Consider the following 27,786-nt stretch of genomic DNA (forward strand, 5'->3'; position numbering starts at 1 on the left):
GTCTTCAGAACTACAAACTGAACCAAAGCAAATCTGCTTGAGTTCAGTCATTTCAAATTGGCAGTGAATGGTCTGTGGTGTGTTGTTTTACTTCCTTGAGCCTCAAATAGTCTTCTGGGAAACAGATAGTATTGTTATAACAATTTGCCCTTCTTGTCTCAAGATTGTTAAGATAAATAAACAGAGATAACGGATGTGGATGTGTTTTGTAAATTGTAAAGACCTTCAATATGCATTATCACTAGAATATTGATAACTAAACTGATCTATGGTAAAATGCATCTTTTGCTTTTAATTTTTTTATTTTTAACTTATTCACTTTACATGCTGGTTGTAGCCCCTCCCTGGTCTCCTCCTGGTCCCACTCTGACTCATTCATGCCCCCTCCATCCACTCCCTTAGTCCTTAGGAAAGGGGAGCCCTCCTCCCCTATCGCCTGACCCCAGCCTATCAAGTCTCATCTGGACTGCCTGCATCCTCTTCCTCTGTGGCTTGGCAAGGCTGCCTGCCAGGGGGAAGTGATCAACAGGTGGGCACCAGAGCTCATGTCAAAGGTATTACAGGACCCTATGCCCCGTATTACAGGACCCACGAGGAGACTGTGCTGCCTATTGACTACATCTGAGCAGGGGGTCTAAGTCCTCACCAGGCATGGTCCTTGGTTGATGCATCAGTCTCCGCAGCACCCCCCTCCCCAGGCCCAGATTTGTTGCCTCCATTGGTCTCCTTATGGAGCTCCTATCCCCCCCTCCCCCAGGTCCTTTTATCCCCCCAACTCTTCCATAAGACTCCTTGTGCTGTGGCCAAAGTTTGGCTGTGAGTCTCAGCATCTGCTTCGATCCCCCACTGGGTGGAGTCTTTCAGAGGATCTCTATGGTAGGCTCCCTTCCTGTTCCTTCTCTTCAACTGCTTCCGGTGTCTATTCTATTTGCCCTTCTGAAGGAGAATTAAGCATCCTCCCTAGGGTCCTCCTTGTTATTTAGATTCTTTATGTCTGTGTATTGTAGTGTGGTTCTCCTGTATTATGTGGCTAGCATCCGCTTATAAGTGAGCACATACAATGTGTGTCTTTGTGGGTCTGGGTTACTTCACTCAGAAGGATCTTTTCTAGTTCCATCCATTTTCCTGCAAATTTCAAGATTTCCTTGTTTTTAATAGCTGAGTAGTATTCCACTGTGTACATGCACCATAGTTTCTTTATCCATTCTTCAGTTGAGAGACATCTAGGTTGTTTCCAGATTCTGTACAACCACTTTGGAAGTCAGTATGAGCGCTTTCTCAGAAAAATTGGAATAGTGCTACCTCAACATCTAGCTATACCACTCCTGGGCATATACCAGAAAGATGCTCCACCATACAAGGGCATTTGGTCAACTATACTCATAGCAGCTTTATTTGTAATAACCATCATTTAAAAAAAAATAAATTCTTGAGACAAAATAGCAAATACTAGGTGTTCTAATTTCTCACTTGTCACTATACATAATTGCTTAAAAGTGAACCAAATGAACATTAAATATGATGCACCATTACACAGCAGGATATACAATTGTCCTTTCCTACATCAGCTGGAAGTACAGCTAGCTTAATGATAGATTTAAACAACTGTAAGGTCTGTGTGAGAGATGCCTCGTGGAAAATGATAAAGCTAGCACCTGGTGCTAAACTTAGCACAGTCATCATCACCCTTTGTGTCCCCAACTGCACATGCATGTGCACAGGTGCTTAAAGATGAGATGACTGATTCCCATATGATGGAGGCTACTATAAGAAACAGAAATTGGGATGGAGAGATGGCTCATAGGTTAAGAGTTCTGGCTGTTCTTCCAAAGGTCCTGAGTTCAATTCTCAGCAACCACATGGTAGTTCACAACCACCTATAATGAGATCTGGTGCCCTCTTCTGCACACATAGAGGCAGAACACTGTATAAAAAAATAATAAATAAATCTTTAAAAAAAGAGAGAGAAATAAGAAACCAAAGTTAGCCTAGAAAACAGTCAAAGAAGTTCCCTCTGAAATCTCCAAGTACAAAGTAAAGTAAGAATTCTACTTCAGTCTTCATAGATGAGAGAATCATTAAGCCTGCATGATCTAGAGAAAAAAACACTGGAGAAGGTTCAGTTCCTTAGATCAGTTGTCCAGCGTCCAAAATAATGCCTTTATTTCTCAGCTAGGCTTGATAAAAACAAAATATATATATATATTTTTTAAAAAACATTAAAGAGGAACGCATTTTTCAATTAAACCAAGCTTTTATTTTTCCTTACTGAAAATAACAGTTAGTTTCATTTCTTTAGAAAGCCAACCACAATGACTTAGAGCAGCAGAAGACTGTCTAACCTCGTGACCTGACCTAAACCCAAGAGACACCCAAGGAACAGGGACGGCGACGCAACGGCTGCTTACAATCGGCAGTCTCACTGATGTGTGGACTCTCATCACCAGCACAGACCTAGACAGCCTCTTTGTGTGTTTCACAGGCTCTGGCCTCTTTCCTCCACTCACTGCATGTGACTTCTAGCTTCCCGAGGAAGTATAGCAATGGGTATCAGGTTGCTGTTCCCCTCTGACTGGGGAGTGGGATGCTAGCTAGCCGGACAGTGGGATGCTGGTATCTGCTGTTCCGCCCCACAGCTTGCCAAGTGGTCGGACACAGTTCTGTAGCTTCAGGGTGCAGGTTTAGGAGGACAGGGTCGATGATGTTCCAGGCGAAGTGTGAGGACTCACTGTGGTCACGGTGGTGGTTGTGCGTTATAAGCCCCAAAAGCAGAGTCTGGGGAGCAGGTGTGACAGTTTTTGGAATTGCATCTTCTAATGACTGTGGATTAAGGAATTCTAAAAATGTCTAAGCTTTTAAAGAAACCAATTTCTAAGCTTTTTGGACATTTTATAGGCATACATATTTGCTCATAGATGCTTTAAATATAACCAAGAAGTGGAGCAAAAATATCTTTAGAGAGTTAAGGCAATCCCAACAAAAATCTTTAGCATATCTTAAATTATAAACTAATCATATATTTATGAAGTAAAAGCTAATTTAATTTAAATGGACATTAAAGACTATGTACTGCTCTCTTAAAACCAAAATCTTAAGCTTATAGCGTATAATGTTACTCCCTTTCCCTTAAACAAGAACAAAACGTAGGAAGAATGATGAATTATCCTGGTTGGTTTGTCTTGGACCCAAGTAGAATGTTTACTGCATCTCCCTGAAAAGAAAAAAGAAAGAAAGAAAAAGAAAACACCACACAATTACAATACAGTAAAATTCAATCTGAATAGTAAAACTGTCTTTGAAATACCATTTTAAATGTGAAAGTTAGATGCTCACATTTAATGGGCACCCAGTGAGACTGTAAAAGAGGGAACAAACAGAGGAAGGTTTAAATAATGGCACTTGCTTCCTGGCATAAAGCTGCTCTCCTAGGATGGCTTCTCTTCAGGAAGCTTGCCGAACCGTTTTATAAGGATCAGATAGAAAGATAGCTTTAGCACCTCCTGTTTGCCTTGCTGCCTAAGCCTGTTTCCAGTCCTTTCCTGGTTGACATGAAGACAGACTTCTCAATTTCCATGTGGGTTTGTATTTTAACTTAACGACACTTACTTGTACTAAAACTCACAAAATGATCACAGATAAGAGGCTAAAGATGAGGGAGAAGACAGAAAGAACGTATGGTGAGGGAAAGGAAAAGAAGACCAAGCACGAGAGCCGCGAGTTCTCCCTACCGCAGGGACCCTGAGATGATCAAACACAGGAAGGCCGTGGGAGGAGAAGAGCCCAACTGCTCATAAGCTCTCAAGACCAGCAGAGCTGCGGTGTCTCAGCATCAGTGCCCATCCCCTGGCCTGTGCTGCCCTCGCTGCCATTGGTACTTACTCAGCCTGCAGGGTCCGATATAACAAACCAGTTGCCAAACCCTAGCAGTTCTGACCTGAATACATTTCTCAGATCTGTCCGTTCCTGCTCCTGTCTCTCACTAGGGCTAACACAACGCATCAGCCCTGCAGTTGTATCCTTAGTGCCTGTCCAGACCCTCCCACATGACGCATGCTCGTGGCCTATTAAACAAAGCCCTCAGTATCTTTCAACAGTGCTCTCTTACATGTCTATGACTTTTAAACATTCTACCTTTTAAATATTCTCTTTTAGTTAAGACATATATATATATATATACCAGAACAGAGAAGAAGATGGCAAATTTCTGTACACTGAGTCATAGTAGTCAACGAAGAATACAGGAGCAATCTCTAGAGAAGTAGCCGTGGAAAAGGTTTCTTCCTAAAAGGCCCACTGAATTAATTTCCCCTGAATTCTTAAACTATAACTGTTCAAAGCAAAACTCCGCTGCCCAGCGATTGACCCTCTCCTCTTGTCAAAACAAGGTGGGTGGTGGTGGTGGTGGTGGTGGTGGTGGTGGTGGTGGTGGTGGTTGTGTTTCTGCCATCATGAAAGATTCTGGGTGGCAAATGCTATCCACAGTTCTACTGCAAGCCCTGTCAGACAGGAGCCTGGGGCAACGGTTAGCCAGTAAGCACAGTAGGCATTGCTTTGGCAGCAATTCCTGTGTGCTCCTTGCTTGCTGTGGCCAATAAGCCTTTGTCTATTCTTTTATAGCTACACTTACCTTAGGTTTTCAGTTCTCAAGGTGTGAAACCGTGGCATTTTCTCACATGGCCCCTGCTAGCACATGAGCCAAAAGGGCTGGATGGTAGCCTTTCTTTGTTTATAAAATACACATCCAAACAAATCAATGAATATGGATTGGAGAGACAGCTCAGAGGGGGAAGAATTCGCTGTGCAAACATGGGGTCCTGAGTTCAAATCCCCGGCACCTACATGAAAAGCTGGACGTGGTTCTGTGACCCCCAGAACTGTAGGGGGGCTGAGATAGGAGGATCAGTGGGGGCTGCTGAGGTCCAATCCAGCTCCAGCATCAGGGAGGGTCTCAGGCTCAGGTGAGTAAGGGAAGGTGACAGAGAAGGACAACTAATGGGACAGTCTCTGCACAAGCACAACACAAGCCACTTTGCCGTGTGTATTTTTAGATAAAAGAAACAGAACTTTGCTATAAAAAGCAAAATATGTGTCTAGGTGCACATGCCATGTTGCTGTTGTGGAAGTCAGGGGTCAGCTCTGTGGCGTCAGTTCTCTGCTTCCATCTGTATGTGGATGCAAGGAATTTAAATTCAGGTCGCCAGGCTTGCACAGCAAGCACCTTTATCTGCAGAGCTACCTTGGCAGCCCAGAAGTTTCCTTTGTACACCTTCCTGATCCTATCCTTTCCTCATTGGTCACTTCCCGGAAGCAGCCTTAGAGAACCGGTGCACATCTCTCCTGTAGATGAAGCCATCAACCCTCCAAACACCTGACACACTCTTGGTTGAAATTAATGGAAAAATTATCGGTCGTGATGTCACTTGATAAAACATCTTGATAAGAAGTGCTTATTATTATTATTGGGGCTAAAACTTTTTTTTTCCCAAAAACTATGGAGGAGGGGCAAGTCATGCACATGGAATTAGCATTAACCTTTCAGACATTGACCACAATCCGGAAAATAGACTCGCTCATTAACGTATGGGACACATTTATTAAAAGAAAGATTTGTTCAGAAGCCTTGAAATCATCAAAGCACACGCATACTAATTTATTTTTAAAAATTCAAACTCTGTCCACTTAAATTTCTGTTGTATACCATTCAAGTTAAAAGCTGGTTCTAATTGATCAAGACCCAAACGTAAAAATAAAGCATGTCGTGTCTGTATTTTATACTTCTAACTATGGGTGTTTTCAGTGAGAATGGATTTTGGTTTTTTTGTTTATTTGTTTCTTCATTGGTGTGGTGTGGTGTGTGTGGGGGTGGGGTGGGGTGGGGTGGGGTTCTCGACTCTGTAGGCCAGATGGGACTGAAGTTCACCATGGATCCTATTCTGGCCTTAAAACTTGCAGTCCTCCTCCATGGATCTCTTCAGTACTGAGATTACACACATGAACCACAACATGAGACTTTTACCTGTTTTGGTCTCTTAGAGTGAATAAAATTTACAGGAATATAAAGTATTGAACCCATCTTCCTGAAGTTTTCTTTTATACACTTATACAAAACTTGTCATAGAATTAGAGTAACATGCATATCATTTAAATGTCTGCATTTGTAGGTGTACATGTGAAAGTGGTGTATTTTATTTACCCAGTCCTCTATTGGTAATCATCTAGAGTTACTTCTGATTTACCAACACAGAAGATGTTTTGATATTGTACATTCCTCTTCTTTGAATTAGTATTTTACATATTTTTTCATTTAAAGATATATTTGGCTTATTTTTTCTGATTGTTAAAGTTCTTGACAAATACTAGAAAAGAAAACATAACTGAAGAACCTAAAATCCATTCATCCCAATAAGTGATATTAATTATATATTCTAATATCTTATAGTTTTAAAAAGCATATTTATTTAAAAAACATTAACTACATACCCCTGTTGCTGAACAAAATAATGGAAATAAATCCTAACGCAAAAATACACAAAAGTCACTAGTTTACATTCTAGTTCCGGGGCATATGCAAAAAACTTTTAAAATATGTAAATAAGAGCATAGAACCTTAAAAAGTGAGTGTTGCCAAGAAAAATAAATGATGAGGAGGGATGAACAGGGACTACAGTTTTAAGTGAGATGACCAAAGAAACCATTACTGAAAAAGTGACTTTTTTTTTTTTCAGCAAAGATCTGAAACAGAAGAAGGAACAAGCCCTGAGGGTTTAGGTAGAAAGATGCTAAACACAAAGTTCCAAAAAGCATCACTAGTTCCCGACAATCCACCTTGCTCTGAACAGTTCTAAGTGCTTGCTTCAAATTGTCAAACCGTTTCCAAAGACAACACTAGCTCCTAGCCCAAACTCAGTACTGAAGAGCTTAGCTTATATTGTCAGGTACTGAGTCAGCCTACACACATTCTAAATAAACCCGTCGATTCAACTGTGAAAACACATCACATTTTAGTTTAGTAGCTTTTTATTTCTTAATTAGTAACAAGGCTAACTCTTCAAATACATTAAGTTATCACACTTTTGTGAATGGCTACTGCTGACGTGTGCCTACTCTTCTATTAGACTCAGTGTTTTTTTTTTAATTATTATTTATGTGATTTTAAAATATTAACATTTTCACATTAGGATATTTACCAGATTGTTATTTGCAATCACAACAAAAACAAGCAAAAACTGAAAATCTGATTTATAAAAATAATGTGTGTTGATGATACTGAGCTTGCTGTCAAATTTGGGCAACATAACATTCACACTTGAATAGGGAAAAGCACCGGAAACCAGTTCTCACTTCGGGAACACTGGGCGATATCTGTAGACATTTACTTCAGCTACGGCTACTGTCCAAGCCTGGTGACACCACAGACACAACACTGAGCCCCTCCAGACGATGTTTAAAGTCCTTAAGTGGTGGCATCATTTTTCTCACTATTTAGCACCTATAATAAGGAAGTGAGGCTGAACAAGCCCCAACTCTTGGGATTTCTGCAATACCATCCACCTCTCCTCTGCCAGTTACAAAATGTACAACCATGACACGCTACAAACTCATGCTCCAACAGATGCACAGAGGGACCTAAACATTTTACATCCAGGTCTTACCCGGCCAGTGTCCGGAGCAGTAGGCATATTTCTCAGTTCGTAGACCGCAACCTGCCCATCGCTGTCTCCCACTAGAAGGCAATTCGTCTGTTTGGCAAACAGAACAGTTGTAAACTTGATTCCAGGGTTAGCAACATTCACAATCAGAGGATCCAGACTGCAATGAGATAGTTTGTCTGTTAAGGTAAGTGTCGTGTCAAAATTGTCTCTTAAGAGATACAAACTAGCCGGGCGTGGTGGCGCACGCCTTTAATCCCAGCACTCGGGAGGCAGAGGCAGGCGGATCGATGTGAGTTCAAGGCCAGCCTGGTCTACAAAGTGAGTCCAGGACAGTCAAGGCTATACAGAGAAACCCTGTCTCGAAAAACCAAAAAAAAAAAAAAAAAAAAAAAAAAAAAAAGAGATACAAACTAAGAGAAGCGTGATTTTTTAAAAATTTGATGTGACCAACAAACAAACAAAAATCTCCTAAAGTGTTTCCAAATCCAGAATAACTTTTTCTACTAATCAAAACCTTCCTTTCTTCACAAGCCAATTGCAGCAAGGTAAATTTAGTTCCCAACTTTAATTGTAAACACATAAACCTAAGTTTTTGTGCTGTTTAATTTTGTGTGTCGACTGGTTATACAATGGACCAGATGCAGTTCTTTGGCCAGACACTCATCTGCCATCTAAATTCTTGTTCTGTCTCCCTGTCTGTTTCTGTCTCTCTGTCTCTGTGTCTCTCTGTCTCCCTCTGTCTCTTTGTCTCTCAGCTGTAACTAATATTACAATTAGAATTTAAACAAAGCTCCAATCCTTCCATTAGTGTGGGTATGCGTCATCAAATTAGTTGAAGGTCTTATTGAGAAACGGGAGAACTGCAATACAATTCTGCCTGTAAAATGGCCCTGTGTGCAGCTGGCAAGGCCCTGCCACAGGCCAGAATTATCTCTTCACATAGGGACATCTGATCTACAGAAAACACTGACGCATAAGGCCACCTTCAACTGAAATGGGTCTTAGTCTTAGTCATTAAAAAACAACCACCCGTGCTCTTAAAAGGGAAAGGCAGCTTCATCCTATTTAGCACCTATAATAAGGTTTGCAGAGAAGCATTGCCCTGGAAACTATAGTTTTACCCGAAAAATTAAAACCAAGGGATGGATTATTTAAGTAGCCACTTTATTATAGACTAGTCATTTATTCAAAAGTAAATGATCCTATAATGTAATACTTGAGTTGTGGCTGGCACTGTTCAAGCCACAGAACCCTCTACCTGAGGACAGAGCTAGACACGGTGTTATTTGATTTTGACTGTTAATTCTGGATACATCACTCAGACATTACCATTCAATACTTACGTGCTGATCTGCAGGTCCCAAATCTCTACTCTACTTTCATTTGCAGCAGCAAAAATATAGGCAGATTTTGGAGACCAGGCAACATCATAAACAACGTAAGTAGTTGTATAAAAACTCAAAAACGGCTTGTGTGTCTCCTGGCGCCAGACCATAACACCCCAATCTGCAGAGCAGCTCAGGAAGACATCGGGACAAAATGGGTTCCACGTGACTTTATACACTGGACCCTGGGGGGGGGGGGTGCAAAACACCACACATAGATAAATAATAGTTACCATGTTATATTTTAAGTTTGTCCAATAAATTAAGGATTACAAAGATTTCTAGAAGCTACACAAACATTGCTGAGCATTGCATAGGGACTGCTTTAGCTGAACCCAAGACCATACATTGATCTTCCTTTAATTATTCTATATAAATATTTACTTGAGAAAATGACCAGAAACTATTAATATGTATTAATATATATTATAGCCTCCTGGAAGGGTAACAGAATAATACTACGAAAAATAAAGAGATTTGGAAGAGATCAGCACACAGTTACTCAAGGGGCTACTAATGCGCGGCTGTAAATTTACTGCATTTGTTAAACACAGTGAATGTGTTTTCCAAAGACGCCGTAAGATACAGTGTCCACACCTACTAGAATCACGCCCACCTTATGTCCTCTATAGGTCTCCAGATACTGCTCGTTGTACGAGCAGGAACACTTGTGGATAAGGCCTTCTTCTGTGCCAGCCAGGTAGATATTTGTGTCCTACAACACAAGGCACGTCAGACGTGAAGTACAAGATCAGACAATTTCACATACAGTAAACCCATCCAAGAACCAAAAGAAGTACTATCTCAGGTATAATTTTTGTCCTTTCCTTTTTTTTTTTTTTTTTACAGTTTTACAACGATGAAACCTACTTGAAAAACCTTTTAAAGCCAGGTACAGGAGAGCACGCCTGCCCTCCAGGGACTCAGGGGCCCTCTCTGCACTGTCAGTGTAAGAGCCCCCCTTGACACACAGAGCTTGATTACAACAGAAATCTTACATGTTGGTGTTCTATTAGCTATAAAATTAGCATGGTTTTGAGCTTCGTGTATGTGAATATGGGTAACACTGGCACTCTATGCTTACTGACCACTTATGGCTCCTTTGTTACTTCTATTATTCTATTTAAAGATCTTTTTCATATACATTCATATAAACTCTTTGTACATTTTAGAACCTATTGCACATGTTACAAGTATCTTGCTTTGTCCTGGTATGTGGCTTTTCTTTTCTTTTTTTTTTACCTCATAATGATTATTTTTACAAACACATATTCTCACCTTATAAGTCAGCATTTTTGAGCTTTTGCAAAATCCCCCTACTTTGAGGTTACACAGATATTTTCCCACATTGCTTTGTTTCTTCTCTGCTTCATCATAGCATGCCTCTTTTGTAACTCAGTGAAGAAGAAAGGAAGAATAAGAAAAGGAAGATGTATTCAGAAGAGAGAGAGAAAGTGCCTCAGAAATCCATGAAGCCATGAGATGAAGCGTGAGCTGTCACAGATCCAGGAAGCTAGGATGCTCTGGTCATGAGATTCACCAAGGAAAGCTGTAGACGTGGAGTGACGCAGGGCCAAAGAAGAGCTACGTTTGCTGAACGTGGCAGATACCAGGGATACGGGGAGCCATCCAGGCTTTTTGGAGCAAAAAAAAAAAAGTTTCCATCGGGGATCCAGATGCTGGCCATGGACCTGCAAGGTTTGGTGTTTACCCTGCTTTTGGTTTTGCTCTTACTTTGATCTAATATTCCATTGTTTCCAGTTTGGAAAGAGTGTGTATTTTCTGTACCGTGTGTTTGAAAATGTAATCTGCTTTTTGACGTCACAGGGGCCCACAGTGAAGAGCTGGCCTGCATGCCATGAGAGCAGCAGCAGCGTGAGTTCCTGGGCTCAGGAGAAATGAGCCTGTCAACTCAACACGAGTTTTCATTCCCTCCCTGATTCTACACTCCATGTTGACTGCGAGCAGCTGCCTTGTACTCCCCTCGCTCTGACTTCCCACCAAGGTGCACTGAATCCCTTCTTTCTTTCAGTTTCCTTTTTTCAGGTATATTCATTACAACAACAAGAAAAGAAACAAGCAGAATTAAAAAAAAAAAGAATCAGAAGATGCAAATTAATGAAATCCGATTTGAAAATGGAGACATTATAGCACAAAGCAGTGGAATTCAGAAAACCATTATGGATTATATGTTCTCACCGGGTGGTGGTAGTGCATGCCTTTCATCCCAGCACTTGGGAGGCAGGGGCAGGCAGATGTTTGTGAGTTCAAGGCTAGCCTGGTCTACAAAGCAAGTTACAGGACAGCCAGAGAACTGTCGATGATGATGATGATGGTGATGATGATGATAAGACTCACAAATCACTTAGTTGTAATATCTAAAGAAATGAAAGAATTTCTATATGCATATAACCAACTACAGTTGAACCAAGATAAGATAAACAGTGTAAAGCAATCTATAGCAAGTAGCAAAACTGAACCAGTAGTAAGACAAAAACACAAACAAAAACAAACCTGCCAACTATAAAAAGACCAAGTTCAGATGGATTCACTTCTGAATTCTACTACACTTTCAAAGAAGTGTCACCAGCATTTCTCAGATATTTGGTAAACTAGGAAAGGAAGGAAGGAAGGAATTCAAACTCCTCATTTTTGGTTGTGAGCCTAGCCTTTAAATGGCTGAGCCACACCTCCAGCCTTCAAACTCTTTTTATGAAATGCCAGCATTACCTCGATGTCAAAAGCAGACAGACGCAACAGAAAAAAAAAATACAGACCAATTTCCCTGATGAATATAGACATAAATTCTTAGTAGGTTATTTATAAACCGAATTAAACACATCAAGATTATTTATTATGATCAAGCTGGCTACATTTCAGAGATGCATATATGGTTCAACAAAGGCTATTCAATAAATGAAATATGCCACATAAGTGAACTCCAGAAAAGAAATCAAATGACCATTTCCATATATATTGAAAGGAGTTTAGACAAAATCCAATGTCCTTTTATAAGGAAAGCCCGAAAGAGAACAGGAATAGAAGGTAAATACATATGTCATCATAACCAAGGGCATATATGACAGACCTATAGCCAATATAATATAAAAAGTGGAAAAATACAAAGCATTTCCACCCAAACCAGGAACAAGGCAAAGATGGTCACTCTCTCTTAGCTCTGGCAATGAGACAAGAGACAGAAACAAAAGTAATACAAATTGGAAATGAAGGAGTAAAACATCCTTATTTACAGATGCTATAATTCTACACTTCTTATCTGTAAAGACTATAAACACTCTACCAGGAAGCTCTAACATTTTATAAATACTTCCAACAAAGTGGCAGTCTAGAAGATTAACATATAAAACTCAGTAGCCTTCCTACATATCAGCAATAAAGACGCTTAGGAAGAAGTTGGGGGTCTAACATCTATCAAAGGGTTGGTTCTTTGAAAAACAGTATTGACAAACCCCATATAAAAGTAAGCAAGAGAAAGATAGAGAAGATTCAATAAAACTGGAGATGAAAAGGAACACTGGACAGCAGATTTCAATGAAAACCAGATAATAGAAAACATATAAAAACATCCAAACCCATAAACTGTATAAGAAGTTGATAGGGTCCAGCCTAAGCTGTGTCTCCTACCGTCCTCCCTACTATAAAAATACGTACACAGGTAAGACAGGAAAACAGACATGAGGCTATGTGGGAGGAAAGCGGACCAGCAGGGGGGTGGGGAAGAAGAGGGGAGAGGCAAACAAGAAAGGGCAAATATAAGCAAAATATATAGGTCTGAAGGTGTTAAAACAAAGGTTTTTTTTTTTATGATCACTGAAAAAAATTAATTCTAAAAAAATGTATATATGGAGCCAGGCGTGGTGGCGCACTTGGGAAGGCAGAGGCAGGAGGAGCTCTGTGAGTTCGAGGCCAGCCTGGTCTACAAAGCGAGTCCAGGACAGCCAAGGCTACACTGGGAAACCCTGTCTCAAAAAAAACCAAAACACAAAACAAAACGAAAAAGAGTTATCGTGGTCATGGTGTATTAGACAGACTGTGTGTATGGAATGTAAAATTCACTGATTGCACCTCAGTTTCTGGAAACTATAAAAGAACAGCAAATGATGGGTTGAAATAAATTTACCTTGGGGTGAAAAGCAAAGCACATTCCCGGAGCCTGTCGTGATATCAGGGCCTCGCCTTTTTTTTCCTTTTCCCCTCCCTTTTTGTTGCTTGCAGAAGTAGTTCGCCTCAGTCGCATCAAATCTTTATGGAAAGAAATATGTGTGTGCTGTGCATATATGCACATTTATGCATTATTTAACTGCTTGGAAAAGTACAGTTAGCATCACGTCTATCTCTTTTGCAAATTAATTACATGCATATGATTAGATTAAAATCAGGACAAACCAAATCTGGATGCTTACATAGCAATGACCAAGTCTAGATTTTTCACATACTGACCGAGCCAAAATCTGTTATTCTTCACAGAATAATGCTTCTCAACTAGAGTTGTAGTTCAGTGTCTGATAAGAGGGGCTTTCCTTTGGTTTTTACCGTGACAATCCAGTCCTTTGCGAATGATCCATTTGGAGACCCTTCCATCGGCTGATATGGACACTAGGATTTCTCTTTTGTCATCCCCTGCGGTTCCCCTGTCTTGCTCTATCCACTGCACTTGCCAAACAGGTCCCAAATGTTTTTGAGGTGATTCACTAGAACAGAGAAAATGCCCAAAAATTTATTTAAGTAAATTTTGAAGACCTTACAGTGAAAGAGATAAGAATAACTCTCAAAGGACGACAATGAGGCTTCAAATCGACATGTAAATTTTTTACATTTGTATTTATTCTATGTGCGGGGGTGCTGCATGTGTCCCCGGGCACATGTGTGTGGGTCAGACAGCAACGTGAGAGCCCATTTGCTCCTGTCACCATAGGAGCCCCAGGGATCAAATCAATCTTAGGTCGTCACGCTTGGTGCAAAGTGCCTTGAACCGACTGAGCCATCTCACGGCCTCCTTTTTATCTGTATTTTTAAGTACCTATTCATTTAGTTATTTCCTTATTTGTTTGTGTATGCAAGAAACATACTTCTAAATACTCAACCACTTTACTAATATTTACTACTGTTTTTCTTATTTCTTTCAAAAGGAAATGTTTACTGACCTATAATTCTACTGCCTTTTTTTTTTTTCTTTTTGGTTGTGAGCCTAGCCTTTAACAGCTGAGCCATCTCTCCAGCCCATCTACTGCCTTTTTTAAAAAGGAATTTTCTTCTTAGGATCTATATTTTTCCCTTTATACATCCACTCTTTAGACATGTTGAATAATTAACTTTATTTTTCTAGTTTCTTCTCCATTGTTCAACTCAATTAGTCTTTAGACTGTAATTCAAATAAACAATCCATGCTATATTTCATTCTTGTCCCTGTACTTTTAGGAATACCCCCTGGCTGGCTTCTGAAATATATATATCTTTTGAAAAATTAAAATTATATCTCAGATTACTGACTTTTTCTGTCTGGTGAATGGAGTGCTCTACTCCTATTACTCATTCCCTCGTTTACTTTATATACGCTTTCCAATGCAAAAATTCTGAATATTTGGTTAAAAAAATTGCAGGCCCTTTCCCCAGAGATAGGCACCAGGGCACATGCTGGCAAGTCGAGGCACACAACTTCACCAGTAAGAAGCTCTGTTTTAATCACTGTGCCCAGTGTCAACGGAGCTTGCTCCAACACCGCTGCAAATGTGTGTGCTAGCGCATTTCAGCCACACTGAAACCCAGCATGAGACAGACAGGCTGGGTTGTGTGTTAAGCTTAAATAAAGTGCACAGGGGACACAAAGTTAGGGAATGAAGTTTCTCAGAGGAGGTGGTGTGAAAGCAGTACTTTTAAAATATCCATAAACTACTAAGCCAAGATAAGTTTGTTGGCACAGTGGGCAGAGGAGAGTATGAAGGAGGTAGCATGCGTGGAATTCTCCAGCTGGGAACAACGTGGAGGAGGTTAAACATTTTGAAAACAATGGTATTATACTCTCAGTAACAACAGAATACTCACGGTAAGTGACTCTGTTCACTCTGATAAATGTTCCTGGAGAAAACACCAGGCAGGCATTGATGCTTATTCATCTACTTCATACCTACTGTCCAGAACTGGAACGTTATTGGTGTTCTGCACATTATAGATGGCAACCGTGCCATTGTGGTAGCCAACCGCCAGCAGATTAGGAGAGCCGATTGAAAAGTCCAAACAAGTCACTCCATGTGTACTCTGATAAATACGCTCCGGCCACTGTGGGGGAGGAAATGCTCTGTTACATTTTAAGCATTTTTCACAGGTTACAGTAAGGCAGACTATCATGGCAGCTGAGACTGTCTTGTGTTGGCAGGGACTTAGGAAGTTAGCCTGCCTTCAGTTACTCCTCTGCCACAGCTTCTAGTACACAACGACAACAATCTCTGAAGTCACACTTCCTTTGCTTAATACAAATCCTTAGTCTTCAAAGGCCTTATGAATACATCACGGACACCTTCGTCAGTTGTCACATTTGGGTAATCCCCCAGCAGGGAGGAGTGTGACAAGTACACATCTTCCCCCTGATAGAAACACTTAACGAGCTGTAGCTGCGAACAGACAGCGCACTTCCATCTCCCGGCATTTGCTTTAGACACTGGGTTTGTTTCACTATTTCTACAGAGCAAATAGAAAAAAAAGAGTCCTCCAAAACTCTCTAAGCTACTTCTTTTTACAACTCTATCATGTCTGCTCTAATCCTTCCCTCTGCCTAATCCCTACGTAGAAAAGGAGACAAGTTACTGACAATGTATTCTGCCAATCCTCCCACACTTAAACTAGCTTGTTCCTGCGCATGATAACCAGCATCCTGACGGACTGTGGCTACCCATAATAACTCTAATCACTATATATGTTCTCTTACCTTGAATGTTTTTGACTTTATATTTTACTTCTGACTTAAAGTTAAAATATAGAGCTATACAACAATTATATATTTAGTTACAAGCAACTATATATTTAATTAAAAGAGTATTGTCATTCTTATTCTTTCTCCTTATAAAATTCACAGCATTATTATCCTACAAATTTGCTCACCTAGATCTCTAATATATATACATAGGATTACCACTGGCTTGGTCCTAAGATTTAATATTTTTTTCCAAAGACAATATGATTACTTCTCAGATTACTAACTCTTTTTCTAGTAGCTGAGTGGAGAGCCCCATTCCTCCTGCCAGCTCCCGGGATTCCAGGTGCTGTGTTCAAAGGGTCTTCAGTTACAGGCTCCTTTATACTTAGTTGTGATAAGAGAGTAAACAAAAGATACTCGGAATGCTTGTGTGAAGTCATAAATGATTTCACTTTACCCTATGTTGAATAAGAACAAATTGTAATCACTGTGTACTTAAACTAAGGAAAACAATGAGAACCAGGGAGGTGGGTCTGTGGGTAAAGCCCTTGTCTTTTCAAGTCTGAAGACCTGAATTCAATTCCCAGAAGCCATGGAGAAACCCTGGGTGCTGGCGGCATCTGGTTTTAATTCCAGCATGGGTGGGCAGAGACAAGGGGGTCTCAGGCCAGCTGGCCAGCCTGTCTCATTCACTCGATGAGCTCCAAGCCAGTGAGAGACTGACTATTTAAAAACAAAAACAACAACAACAACAAAAAAAATGTGGCACCAAATCAATCTAGAGCTGTGTGCTCTGACCTACACACCACACACACACATACACACATACACACACACATATGAGCACACATAAGAAAGAAAAGCAAAGTGAAAAGTCTTGACGGATAAAATAGTCTGGACTTTGCTGAATTATTATACCCACGCATATACAGTGTACTAAGACACTGTCGACATTTAACTAAGTGAAAAGATTCTTGTTCCCCCTTGGGTTACCATGGGATTCTTTATCGACCAGCAGCAAGCCATTCCTCTTTTTTGCTCTTTAAATCCAAAGTTCCCGTAGCCAACAGCCAAAAGGTCCTAAAAACACAAACAAAAACAAAAACAAAAAACAAACAAACAAAAGGGTACTTCAAAGGATGTCAGGAAACTGTAGCAAATGCATAAAGACACCTTCTAATGAACTGTTAAAACTGCTGGGAGGACAGAAGGCTGAGGCTGGGACCCTGAATTCAAGGCACACTAAGTCTATTACAGAGACACAGTCACTTCTGAAATGCTATTTGGAATTGCTATTTGGGAAATACCTTCTGAAGCATTTTGTAAAACCCAGGAGAACATCAGCTTTGTTACTCTATAAGCATCCTCCTTTGACAGCGAATGAGCCAGGCTCTGGAGCAGCGCTTCTCAGCCTTCCTGATGCTGAGACCCTTTGATACAGTTCACTATGTCGTGGGGACCCCCAACCATAAAATTATTTTCTTGCTACTTCATAACTGTAATTTTGCTACTGTTATGAATTGTAACGTAAATATCTGTGTTTTCTGATGGTCATCTCGGGGTCAAAACCCCCTTCTCTCGCTTATCTGTCTCAAGAGGACTTTGGGAATTCTCTGGCCAGATGTCTACATCTGAACTCTGGCTGCTTCACTTCCTGTTTGGATGAGGTTGGAGAAATTACTTATTGTCTTCGTGCCCCTAGTTTCTGTCAACATAGTGGAGGATCTGACTCATATAACTACATTAGCACACAGCTAGAGAGATGGGTCAGCACCTATAAGCACGTCTTGCTCTTCCAGAGGACCCAAGTTCGGTTCCTAGGACCCACACTGTGCACACAAGCACCACTTCCAGTGGCTCAGTTGCCTTTGGCTTCTTAGGACATTGCACTCAGGTGCACACATTCACACACAAACACACATACACATAATTTGAAAGAATAAAAAAATCTTTTAAAAAACTTTAAACAGTTCCTGGTATATATGAGGTGCTGCCTATGCATTTAATAATATTAATAAGATTATTACTAAGGAAGTCTACAAATGTTTTACCCATCAGGTTGATCATTGCGTTAAGCATACCATCCCAAATATGACTGCTTGGAGAAGAAGAATGTAGGTATATAAATTTTGGTTAAAATAAGCCAACCACACACTAGTTTCTTATACACATCTTGTCATCCAACACGCACATAGTGGCTACCATATGCCAAGCACACTCTTTAAAAAAGAAAAAGATGGCAATAGTTTATACGTAAGGAGAAAAGTAACTATTTGCATTTTCTCCTTTTTCAAATATAAACACTTTAAAGTGAGGTGTTATATAGCAGGGCAAAATATTTGGCCCACGCCTGAATAAAAACAAAGGAACAAACAGAAACCCTTCATTTTATAATTGGCCGGAAGGGACTAGTCTGATGGCCTGAGTTCAGTGTCCGGAGCTCACATGTGGAATTGCAGAGGTGGAGACAGGACAGCCATCGGGCCTGGAGAACACAGAGCAGCAGAAACGAGATTCCCCTGCCTCGGTGAGTTTCAAGTGGAGAACTGACTCCCGACAGCTGTCCTCTGGACACAGACAGTCACACCCATGGTCCATTCACACGCACGGTCCACACACACTCGTACAAAATAATAACGGAAAACTTACAGAAGAGTTGCGATTTACATGCTGGGATGGGACTGTCACAGCCCTTCGTGACTTACTGGATTTGCCTTGTTCCAGGAAATACTGCTCACATTGAGGCCCTTGGTCAAGTCACAGGAGAAGGACCAGAGCCGCTCCAGGTTCGCTGGGATTGTTGACTGCTCCGTGGTTATCTCCAGTTCTACATCCATTTCCATTTCTTCTTCATCCTCCTTCTTAACCTCCTCCTCCGCTGCAACCTTTTCCTCTTCCAGCACTTCTTCAGGCTCTCCTGGCTCATGTTCTAAAGATAAACCAGAGAGACCATTGCCCTCCACACCCACAGCGTGAGGCCTGCCAAAGGTCCGCGACAGCAGCTCTGCCTGTCACTGATGCTTACATTACACACCATGAGATTTACTGGGAGACAGAACCAAAGTGAGAGGGTACCCGAGTGGTAACCCAAACCTACTGAAACCACCTTTTTTTTTGAGGGGGCTGGGGTGTGGGAACAACAACTTTACCTTAGAAAGGATACAGCTCAAAGCTGAGGAGATGACTTAGTGGGTAAGAGTTCTTGTTCTGTAAGCATAAGGACCCAAATGTGACTCTCCAGAACACACACACACACACACACACACACACACACATACACACACACACACACACACACACACACACACACACACGTGCGCACGCTGAATATGGCTGCACATGCTCATAATCTCAGTATTGTACGGCAGAAAAACATGCATCCTAAAAGCTCACTGGCCAACTAACGTAGCCAAAAACAGAGCAACTTCTGGCTCAATCCTAAGGCAAGTAAGGGAGAGAACCACAGAGGACAACACCACATCTCCTACTGTTCTGGCCTCCTTATGCATGTATATGGGCATAGGTAACCACAAACTCATATGTATGCACTACACAGACACACACACACACACACACACACACACACACACACACACACACACACCAGACGGAAAGAGGGCAGGGGCAGACAGACAGACAGGGACAGAGACACAGAGAGAGAATATCTCTATTTTATATTCATGGGCTCCTTAAAACTTAACGGAGGCAGGAGATTTCTGGTTCTTTTCCTCCACATTTAATTATTTCTTCCTTCTGATATAAAAGTACCTTGCCAATTGTTCACATTTTGCTTACAGGGTCCAATCGGCATTCATGAAATGGACCAATGTGACGTCTTGTTGAAGGGCCCTAAATTGTGATTGTAGGGCTCTAGAACCACTGAAAATAAGTGTGTACGGTTGACTTGTTTCTTTTTTTAAAATTTTTTGTTAAATGCTTTTTATTTTTCACATATACATTTATATTATTACACATATATACAATAAACTGCCTATATAGCAAGAAGAACCATGGCACAATCAGGACTTATATAAATGTTACATTCTTAGTGCTTTGGCTATTTGTATTTGACATCCTTGAAGAAATCTGAGAGTGGCTGAGACATGAATGTCCAGGCACACACAATGCTTCTTGTTGGCTACAGAACCCCTATGAATTATAACTAGAATCAATTCTTCATATGGAATGAAGATTTAAAGATGTCTTTTTTTATGCTCATACAAAGAGCAGAAAACCAGCCTTAATTGTTCTGTGCTTCACACACACCTTATACATTTATAATTTTAGGACTGTATAATGCTTGTGAGAAATTATGTGCTTTCAGCTGGCTTGTTTCTTAACTCCAATGGCTATGCAAGGTTGGGGGAGGCACAAAAGTATTTGCCTCATCAATAGCTACATGTGTTTATCCACTCATGAGATGAGGGTTGTTGAATTAGTGAGGGTTCTCTAGAGGATTTATTAGAGTGTCTTACAGGCTGTGGTCCAGCTAGTCCAACAACGGCTGTCTACCCAAAGTCCCAAGAATCCAGCAGTTGTTCAGTCCACAAGACTATGTACAGTTCAGATGATCTTCAGTGTTTGCCAGAATCCCAAAGAAGTAGGCTCTAGCGCCAGTGAAAGGATGGACTTGTGAGTGAGAGCAAGCAAGCAAAGAGCAAGGCTTCCCTTGATCTCCTTTTGTGGTCTTATTGCTCTAGCTAGGACTTCAAATACTATATTGATGAGCTATAGAGAGAGTGGGCAGCCTTGTCTAGTTTCTAATTTTAGTGGAAGTTCCTTGAGTTTCTCTCCATTTAATTTGATGTTGGCTATTGGCTTGCTGTATACAGCCTTTATTATGTTTAGGTATGCGCCTTGTTTTTTCAGTTTGTTTATATGGTGGATTACGTTGATGGATTTCCATATGTTGAACCATCCCTGCATGCCTGGGATGAAGCCTACTTGGTCATGGTGAATGATATCTTCAACAAATGTTGCTGGTCTAACTGGATGTCTACATGTAGAGAAATGCAAGTAGATCCATATTTATCACCATGCACAAAACTCAAGTCCAAGTGGATTAAAGGCCTCAACATAAAACCAGATACACTAAATCTGTTAGAAGAAAAAGTGGGGAAGAGCCTTTATAACTCATTGGCACAAGAGACAACTTTCTGAACAGAACACCAATATCTTAGGCACTAAGGTTAACAATTAATAAATGGAGCCTTATGAAACTGAAAAGCTTCTGTAATGCAAAGGACACTGTCAATAGAACAAAGCAACAGCCTGCAGACTGGGAAAAGATCTTCACCAACCCTGCATCTGACAAAGGGCTAATATCTAAAATATATAAAGAACTCAAGAAATTAAACACTACCAAACCAAATAATCCAATTAAAAATGGGGCATAGAACTAAACAGAGAATTCTCAACAGAGGACTATCAAATGCAGAAACACTTAAATGCTCAACATCCCTAGACATCAGAGAAATGCAAATCTGAGATTCCATCTTACACCTATCAGAATGGCTAAGATCAAAAACTCAAATGACAGCACATGCTGGCGAAGATGTGGAGAAAGGGGAACACTCCCTCATTGCTGGTGGGAGTGCAAACTTGTAAAGCCACTTTGAAAATCAATCTGGTGCTTTCTCAGGTAATTGGGAATAGTGTTACCTCAAGACACAGCTACACCACTCCTGGGCATAGATCTGAAAGCTGCTCCACCATACAACAAGGACATTTGCTCAACTATGTTCATAGCAACTTTATTCCTAATAGCCAGAATCTGGAAACAACATAGATGTCCCTGAACTGAAGAATGGATAAAGAAACTGTGGAATATTAAAAACAGGAATTAAAAACAAGGAAATCTTGAAATTTGCAGGCAAATGAATGGAACTAGAAATGATCATCCTGAGTGAGGTAACCCAGACCCAAAAGACATACATGGTATATACTCACTTATAAGTGGATATTAGTCCAACATTGATGTCCTCTGGGACAGATACTTGAACTCAAACTGGACTCTGGGCAGAGCGCTGAGAGTTGTAGGGAAGCATGGGAGGATGGAAGGTCCGGGAGGAAGCAGGAGCTCCACAGGGAGCCCATCAAGGCCTGCGGATCTGGACACAGCTGGGTCTGCCCAAACTGATGCACCAGCCAAGGACAAGGCATGCAGCCCTTGTTCAGATGTAACCAACCGATGGACTGACCATTGTCCACATTGAGGCTGGGAGGGAGGGGGCACTGCTACTGAACCTCTGACATGCACTTGGATGCCCACTATTTGGTCACTGCTTCTTGGCAAGATGGCCTAGTGGGGACACAGAGGAAAGGTGTGCAGGCTATCCTGATGAGACCTAATAAGCTGTCACCAGACAGTTGGGGCAGGAGGGCACCCCTTTATCAGAGATCTAGGGGAGGGGAATAGGCAGAAGAGGGAGCAAGGGTGGGAATGGAAGATAAGAGGAACAGGATAACAACACTCAGGGTGTAATTTGAATAAATTATAAAAAATAAATAAATAAAAGAAATTAGGAACTCGAAAAAAATAAAAATAAAAATATTATCCTAATTTTCTCCAGGCAAGAAATTTATAAGCATTTGCCACGCGTCTTATTTGGGAGTCTAATCTTTTTATGTAACCACATAGAAGATTAACTTTGATTTGAGGATCAAGAAGAGTTCATGAAAAATTGGGACAACAGGAAAAGATAATACTGGGAAGGCGTGGACTGCCAGACAGATTTCAGTGGTTTCTGAATTCCGAAACACTTCTAGACAATATAATGACAGTCTCTGGCCAGACTGCAGACATCTGGAAAACACTCTGGCACATGTAGTTCACCCTTAGCAATGGGACGCTCTCAACATTGGGCATTCCATGGCCATAAGGGATTTGGGATAAATATGCAAGATAGGATAAGCTAGTAGAAAGAAATAGACCTGGAATCAAATGATACACGACATATGGAGGCTTCACTCCATTCATGTGTTCAGAAGCTAAATTAATCTCTAAAAAGAACAAAACAAAACAAAACAAAGCAACAACAAAAAATACTCAAAGAGACTGGAAGTATAGCTCAGAACCAGAACATGTACAAGGTCTTGGGTTCTAGCCTTAGAAAATCAGAAAACTGAAAATAAATTTGTAAACAGCAAGGATAAAATACTCTCTGACCATGTGACAGAGGATTTGTAGCAGGGAGAAAGGGATGGATGCCGTGTCGTTAATATTAGGGCGTAGGCTAAAAGAACGAGAGCCTGAAGAGTCAATGGCAGTGCCAAGGAGACCACACAGGGAGAAGCACCATAAAATGCAAGCGCCTGACTTAAAGTAGGAACAAGAAGAAAAGGACATGGCTCTTCTGAAGTTCTGAATCTGAGGGACAACCCTCTGTGGGTGCGGAGTCTGGACTCTAGTGCTTCCCATGCGGTGGTTAATAAGTGGTTAAAATTATATAAACACATGCTTTAATAAGTGACAACCGGTGTGGAAATTACATTTAGAAATATTCAATAGTACAATTAATTTTTTTCAATCACTTGAGTTTGTCTTAAGCATGACTGACTTTTAAAAATACCTTTAAAAACAGGGAGTTGACGGTAGGCTGCAAGCTTCGGCTGAAACACATTTTCCATCAAAACTCTCTCCATGAAAAATAAGTCTTGGTGAAGCTTCTCAGATTTTAGTATTGCCTCTGAATGGTCTTCTTCGTCCTCATGAACTTTAGCCAGAATTACACTTTCTATGTCCATTAGGGAACTACTTTCACTGTCTGTAAATGTAAAAAGTTTAAGTTACAGGAGAGCTCTGTACTTGTTCTCCATTAGCTTGGTGGCTGCCATAAAAGCCACATGGCTCAAATAATACAACCTGACTGTCCTGAAGTTCTCTTTATTATTAGGGAATGTTACCTGTGCACTGAACTAAAAACAAGCTGATGAGACAACACTCTTTTTTAGAGGCTCAGGATAACTTGTTTTCCTGGCTTCTCTGCCTTTCGAAGAGTTACCCTAAACCTCTGCTTAACCTTCAAGGACAGCAACGCTGTGCCTCTCAGACCTTCTTCTGGCATTACAGCGTGCTCTCAAATGGCAGTTGAGAAACGAACTTTCTGGCCCTTCAAGTGCTATGTGTTTAGACTGGGTGACAAGATCATCCAGGATGACCTTCCAAGTGAAGAGAAATCTGTAACTGCGTGTGAAGAGAATCCTTCCTTCTTTGTAAGGTGACACATTCACAGTTTTGGAGGAATGAGTGTCACCTTGCGGGATGGGGATGGCTGATCTTGGTTGTCAAACTGACTGAATCTGGAGTCAACTAAAACGTAAGCTGCTGGGCATTCCTGTGAGACAGTTTCTCAGTCAGATTATCTGAAGCAGGAAGACTTTTGGGGAAGGTGTGGCCTTGCTGGTTTCCAAAGACTGGTGCTATCCCCAGTGTGCTCTCTCCGCCTCTGCCTCCTGCTAGTGGATCCAGATGTGAACTCTCAGCTGTTCCTACTACAATGCCTTTTCTTTGCCATCATGGACTCTAACCCTCTCAATCCAAAAGTCCAATTAAATGCTTTCTTTTATACACTGCCTTGGTCGTGGTGTTTTATCGCAGCAACAGAAACGTACCTAATACACCAGCTCTGTTTTTTATGGAACTTTGACTAAATAGACACCACTATTCTCCCTGTTACACTACTTAGTAAATTGCTAGTGTGAAAATGTCTGTGAAGATGGTATGTACTTTTCTTTATTCCTTATGTTAAATCAAACTTTAAAAAAACGAGCAAACAATGCTGGGCATGGTGGCGCACGCCTTTATTCTCAATACTTGAGAGGCAGAGGCAGGCGGATCTCTGTGAGTTCAAGGCCAGCCTGGTCTACAAAGTGAGTCCAGGACAGCCAGGACTATAAGAGAAACCCTGTCTTGAAAACAAAACAAAACAAAAAATCAGACAAGGAAAATTATACAGAAGACAAACAGAAAGAGCCCTTGAAAGAATAAGAGTGAGATTATTCAGGGTCCCTGGAAACCAAGGAACGGCACAGTGGTGATTCTATTGTTCAAGACACTGCAAACAAAGACAGCAACTTGGCGACACACTGAACCCAAAGAGAAATGCCCACAAGAGGCCTGATCATCCTGTTGAGGGGGTCAAGAAGCAGCTTTAACAAAGCTGTTAGAGGACATCCAGTCAACTGCAGCAGCCCTACTGTAGAACTTGGGGGAAGCGGAAAGGATAGGTGACAGCCTGGCTTCCACCCTCACCATGAGGCCTTGACATCATTTGTGGTTTCAGAGACGCTACAGTTGAGGAACAGAACATTCATCTCTACTACACATGAGCACGCCAGACACCATAGCTGAGGAGCTTGGGATTTCTCAGGCACCAGGCATTCAGGGTTTCCCTTCTCCACACTAGAGTTGACTGTCAGGGTTCAGGACTTTTATGACCACCCAGAAGTAGTTACCATAGCCTCTTCTCTGGGATCTCAGCACCGTATGTGGTTGAGTAGGTAACGAGGCAATCCTATCCACTCTAAGCACGGAAGGACGAAGGAAGCTGGAGTGCCAGCAGAGTCCAGCAGCCATGTCCCTCAGGAACTACAGAAAGTCAGGTACAAAGCCTGGTCTTCTGCTGGGTCTGAAGGTATATGCTTCTCACCCCAGCACTCAGGAGGCTGAGGAAGACAGGTGAGTCCAGCACACCTGGCCTGTACAGTGAGTCCCTAGCTTAAAAACTCTGGACTTCTACCACTGATTGGTACTCATAAGACAGTGACTCCCACTGCCCAACATACACACTGTCAAAGCCTAGTACGATAGAAGATTTACATCTAGATTTCAATTGAAAGTCATTCCCTGTGCCAATAGCAATGAAAATCTCAAACAGAGAAGATGATAATCAGTAGACACAAACACCAAGATGAGACAGTAGAATAACCTAATGCAGAATTCACAGAGGTCATCATAAAAATATTTTGCCAAAAGAAGGCATGGTGCTACATGTCTTTAATCCCAGCACTTGGGAGGCAGAGGCAGGCAGATTGAGGCCAGCCTGGTCTACAAAGCAGGTCTAGGACAGCCAAGGCTACACAGAAAAACCTTGTCTCAAAAAGCAAAAACAAAAGAAAAATGTAAAAACAAATAAAAAAACAAAAAACCAAACCAAACCAAACCAAAAAACTTCATCAGTGTTTATGACCATCCTTGAAACAACAAAAAACTAACAAAGGAATAGAACACTTAAATTAAAAAAAAATTACAGAATTGAAATACTCAGCATTTAAACTTAATGAGTTATGAAAAAATAGAAAGGAAAAAGAAAAGAGCATCCCCATACTCAAGGAAAAAAAATTTTAACCCCTTTTGTTGTCTGTTTGTTTGTTTTGAGACAGGGTCTCTCTATGTAGGCCTGGCTGCTCCTCGAACTCACTCTGTAGACCAGGCTGGCTAGAACTCACAGAGATCTGACTGCCTCTGCCTCTGAGTGCTGTGATTAAAGATGTGTCCCAGCACATCTGGCTCATGAAAACAAAACAGCAACACGTTAACTTAAAGAACAGGTGAAGAGATGGCTCAGTGGTTAAGAGCGCTCTTATAGAAGACCAAATTTAATTCTAGCTCCTGCATCTCTAAGCTCATAACTGTCTGTGACTCCATCTTGAGGGGATCTGACATCCTCTTCCGGCCTCCTCCAGTCCCCACTGCCACACATATGCATAATTTAAAATAAAAGTAATTTTTTAAACCAAGGAGCATACACTCTGAACAAAAATACTGAGTCTCAGAGACCCGTGAGATTACGATGTTCAGGTGATTAGCATCTCAGAAGGGAAAGAAATTGTCACTGGAAAAAGTGCTGGACACAGTAGTTGAAAATACATAGAATTTAGCAAAGAAGAAAAACAGAGTGAAAAAGCTGAATGAGCCTTGAAGAGGGAAACCTAAAGACATCCAGCAAAGACTTACTACTATGTACAATCCCCCCTCCATACACACACACACACATATATATGTATATATATATAAATAAAGTATATGAATAGAAATGAATATGAATAGAAATATTAAAGCAGTGAGGGGGAAGCTATTTATAGGAAGAAAATTTATTTGAATATCAACATATTTTTCATTAGAAACAAGAGATAGAAGAATTGTTCTCTGCCTGCTGGATTAAAAGAACAATTTACCCAGAATTCTGCAGTGAAAATATCCAGTAGAAATTAGGAGAAAATGAGGGCACAGTTAGTAACGTGCTTGCTGTGCAGGCATGAGGGCTTGAGCTCAGTGTGGAAACGCTGTGTCTGGTCAGGGCCAGGTGCTTCTCGCTTTGAATCCCTGCACTCCAGAGACAGAGACAGGAGGATCTCTGAGGCCAGCCTGGTCCATGTAAGTAAGTTCCAGGCTAGCCAGGGTTATACAGTGAGACCTCGCTTAAAGGAAGCAGCAGCAGCAGCAGCAGCAGCAGCGGCTAGTAGTTCTCACTCCTAATTCAGGACAGATGGAGGTTACTGGCAAGCCAGTCTAGCCAAATGTGGAGTTCAAGGCCAGTAGGAAACTGTCTCCAAAAAACAAAACAAAACAAAACAAAACAAAACACCCACAAAATGGATAGCGCCTAAAGAATGATAATTTCAGTTGTCCTTTGACCTCTACATGCATGTAGGAGTATTTACATGCACATCTGAGCATATACAATATACATATATATGCAAATAAAATTAAAGCATGTAAAGCAGATGTAATTTATTTATGATTGAAGAATTTCAATATTTTATGAAGTTCTAAATATCTAAATTTCCTTGATATAGAGAAGAATATACAAGACAA

The 27,786-nt window shown here is 41.0% G+C and overlaps 1 protein-coding gene across 1 annotated transcript in view; it reads right to left on the reverse strand.

Annotated features, from left to right (window-relative positions):
• Nucleotides 1–1,365: 1,365 nt before the first annotated feature.
• DNAI4 (dynein axonemal intermediate chain 4) overlaps nucleotides 1,366–27,786 on the reverse strand; it is a 61,692-nt gene continuing 35,271 nt past the window's right edge. The window contains exons 8-17 of the mRNA XM_084786200.1: nucleotides 23,540–23,730; nucleotides 18,674–18,897; nucleotides 16,962–17,048; nucleotides 15,183–15,334; nucleotides 13,592–13,749; nucleotides 13,179–13,300; nucleotides 9,654–9,752; nucleotides 8,996–9,222; nucleotides 7,653–7,809; nucleotides 1,366–3,211 (exon numbers count right to left, since the gene is read on the reverse strand). Of these exons, the coding sequence (XP_084642326.1) occupies nucleotides 3,161–3,211; nucleotides 7,653–7,809; nucleotides 8,996–9,222; nucleotides 9,654–9,752; nucleotides 13,179–13,300; nucleotides 13,592–13,749; nucleotides 15,183–15,334; nucleotides 16,962–17,048; nucleotides 18,674–18,897; nucleotides 23,540–23,730 (1,468 nt within the window). The 3' untranslated portion in view covers nucleotides 1,366–3,160. The remainder of the gene's footprint in view (nucleotides 3,212–7,652; nucleotides 7,810–8,995; nucleotides 9,223–9,653; nucleotides 9,753–13,178; nucleotides 13,301–13,591; nucleotides 13,750–15,182; nucleotides 15,335–16,961; nucleotides 17,049–18,673; nucleotides 18,898–23,539; nucleotides 23,731–27,786) is intronic.

This window comes from Acomys minous (genome assembly GCF_964271855.1).
Source record: "Acomys minous genome assembly, chromosome: 6".
In the NCBI taxonomy this organism is placed as follows: Eukaryota; Metazoa; Chordata; class Mammalia; order Rodentia; family Muridae; genus Acomys; species Acomys minous.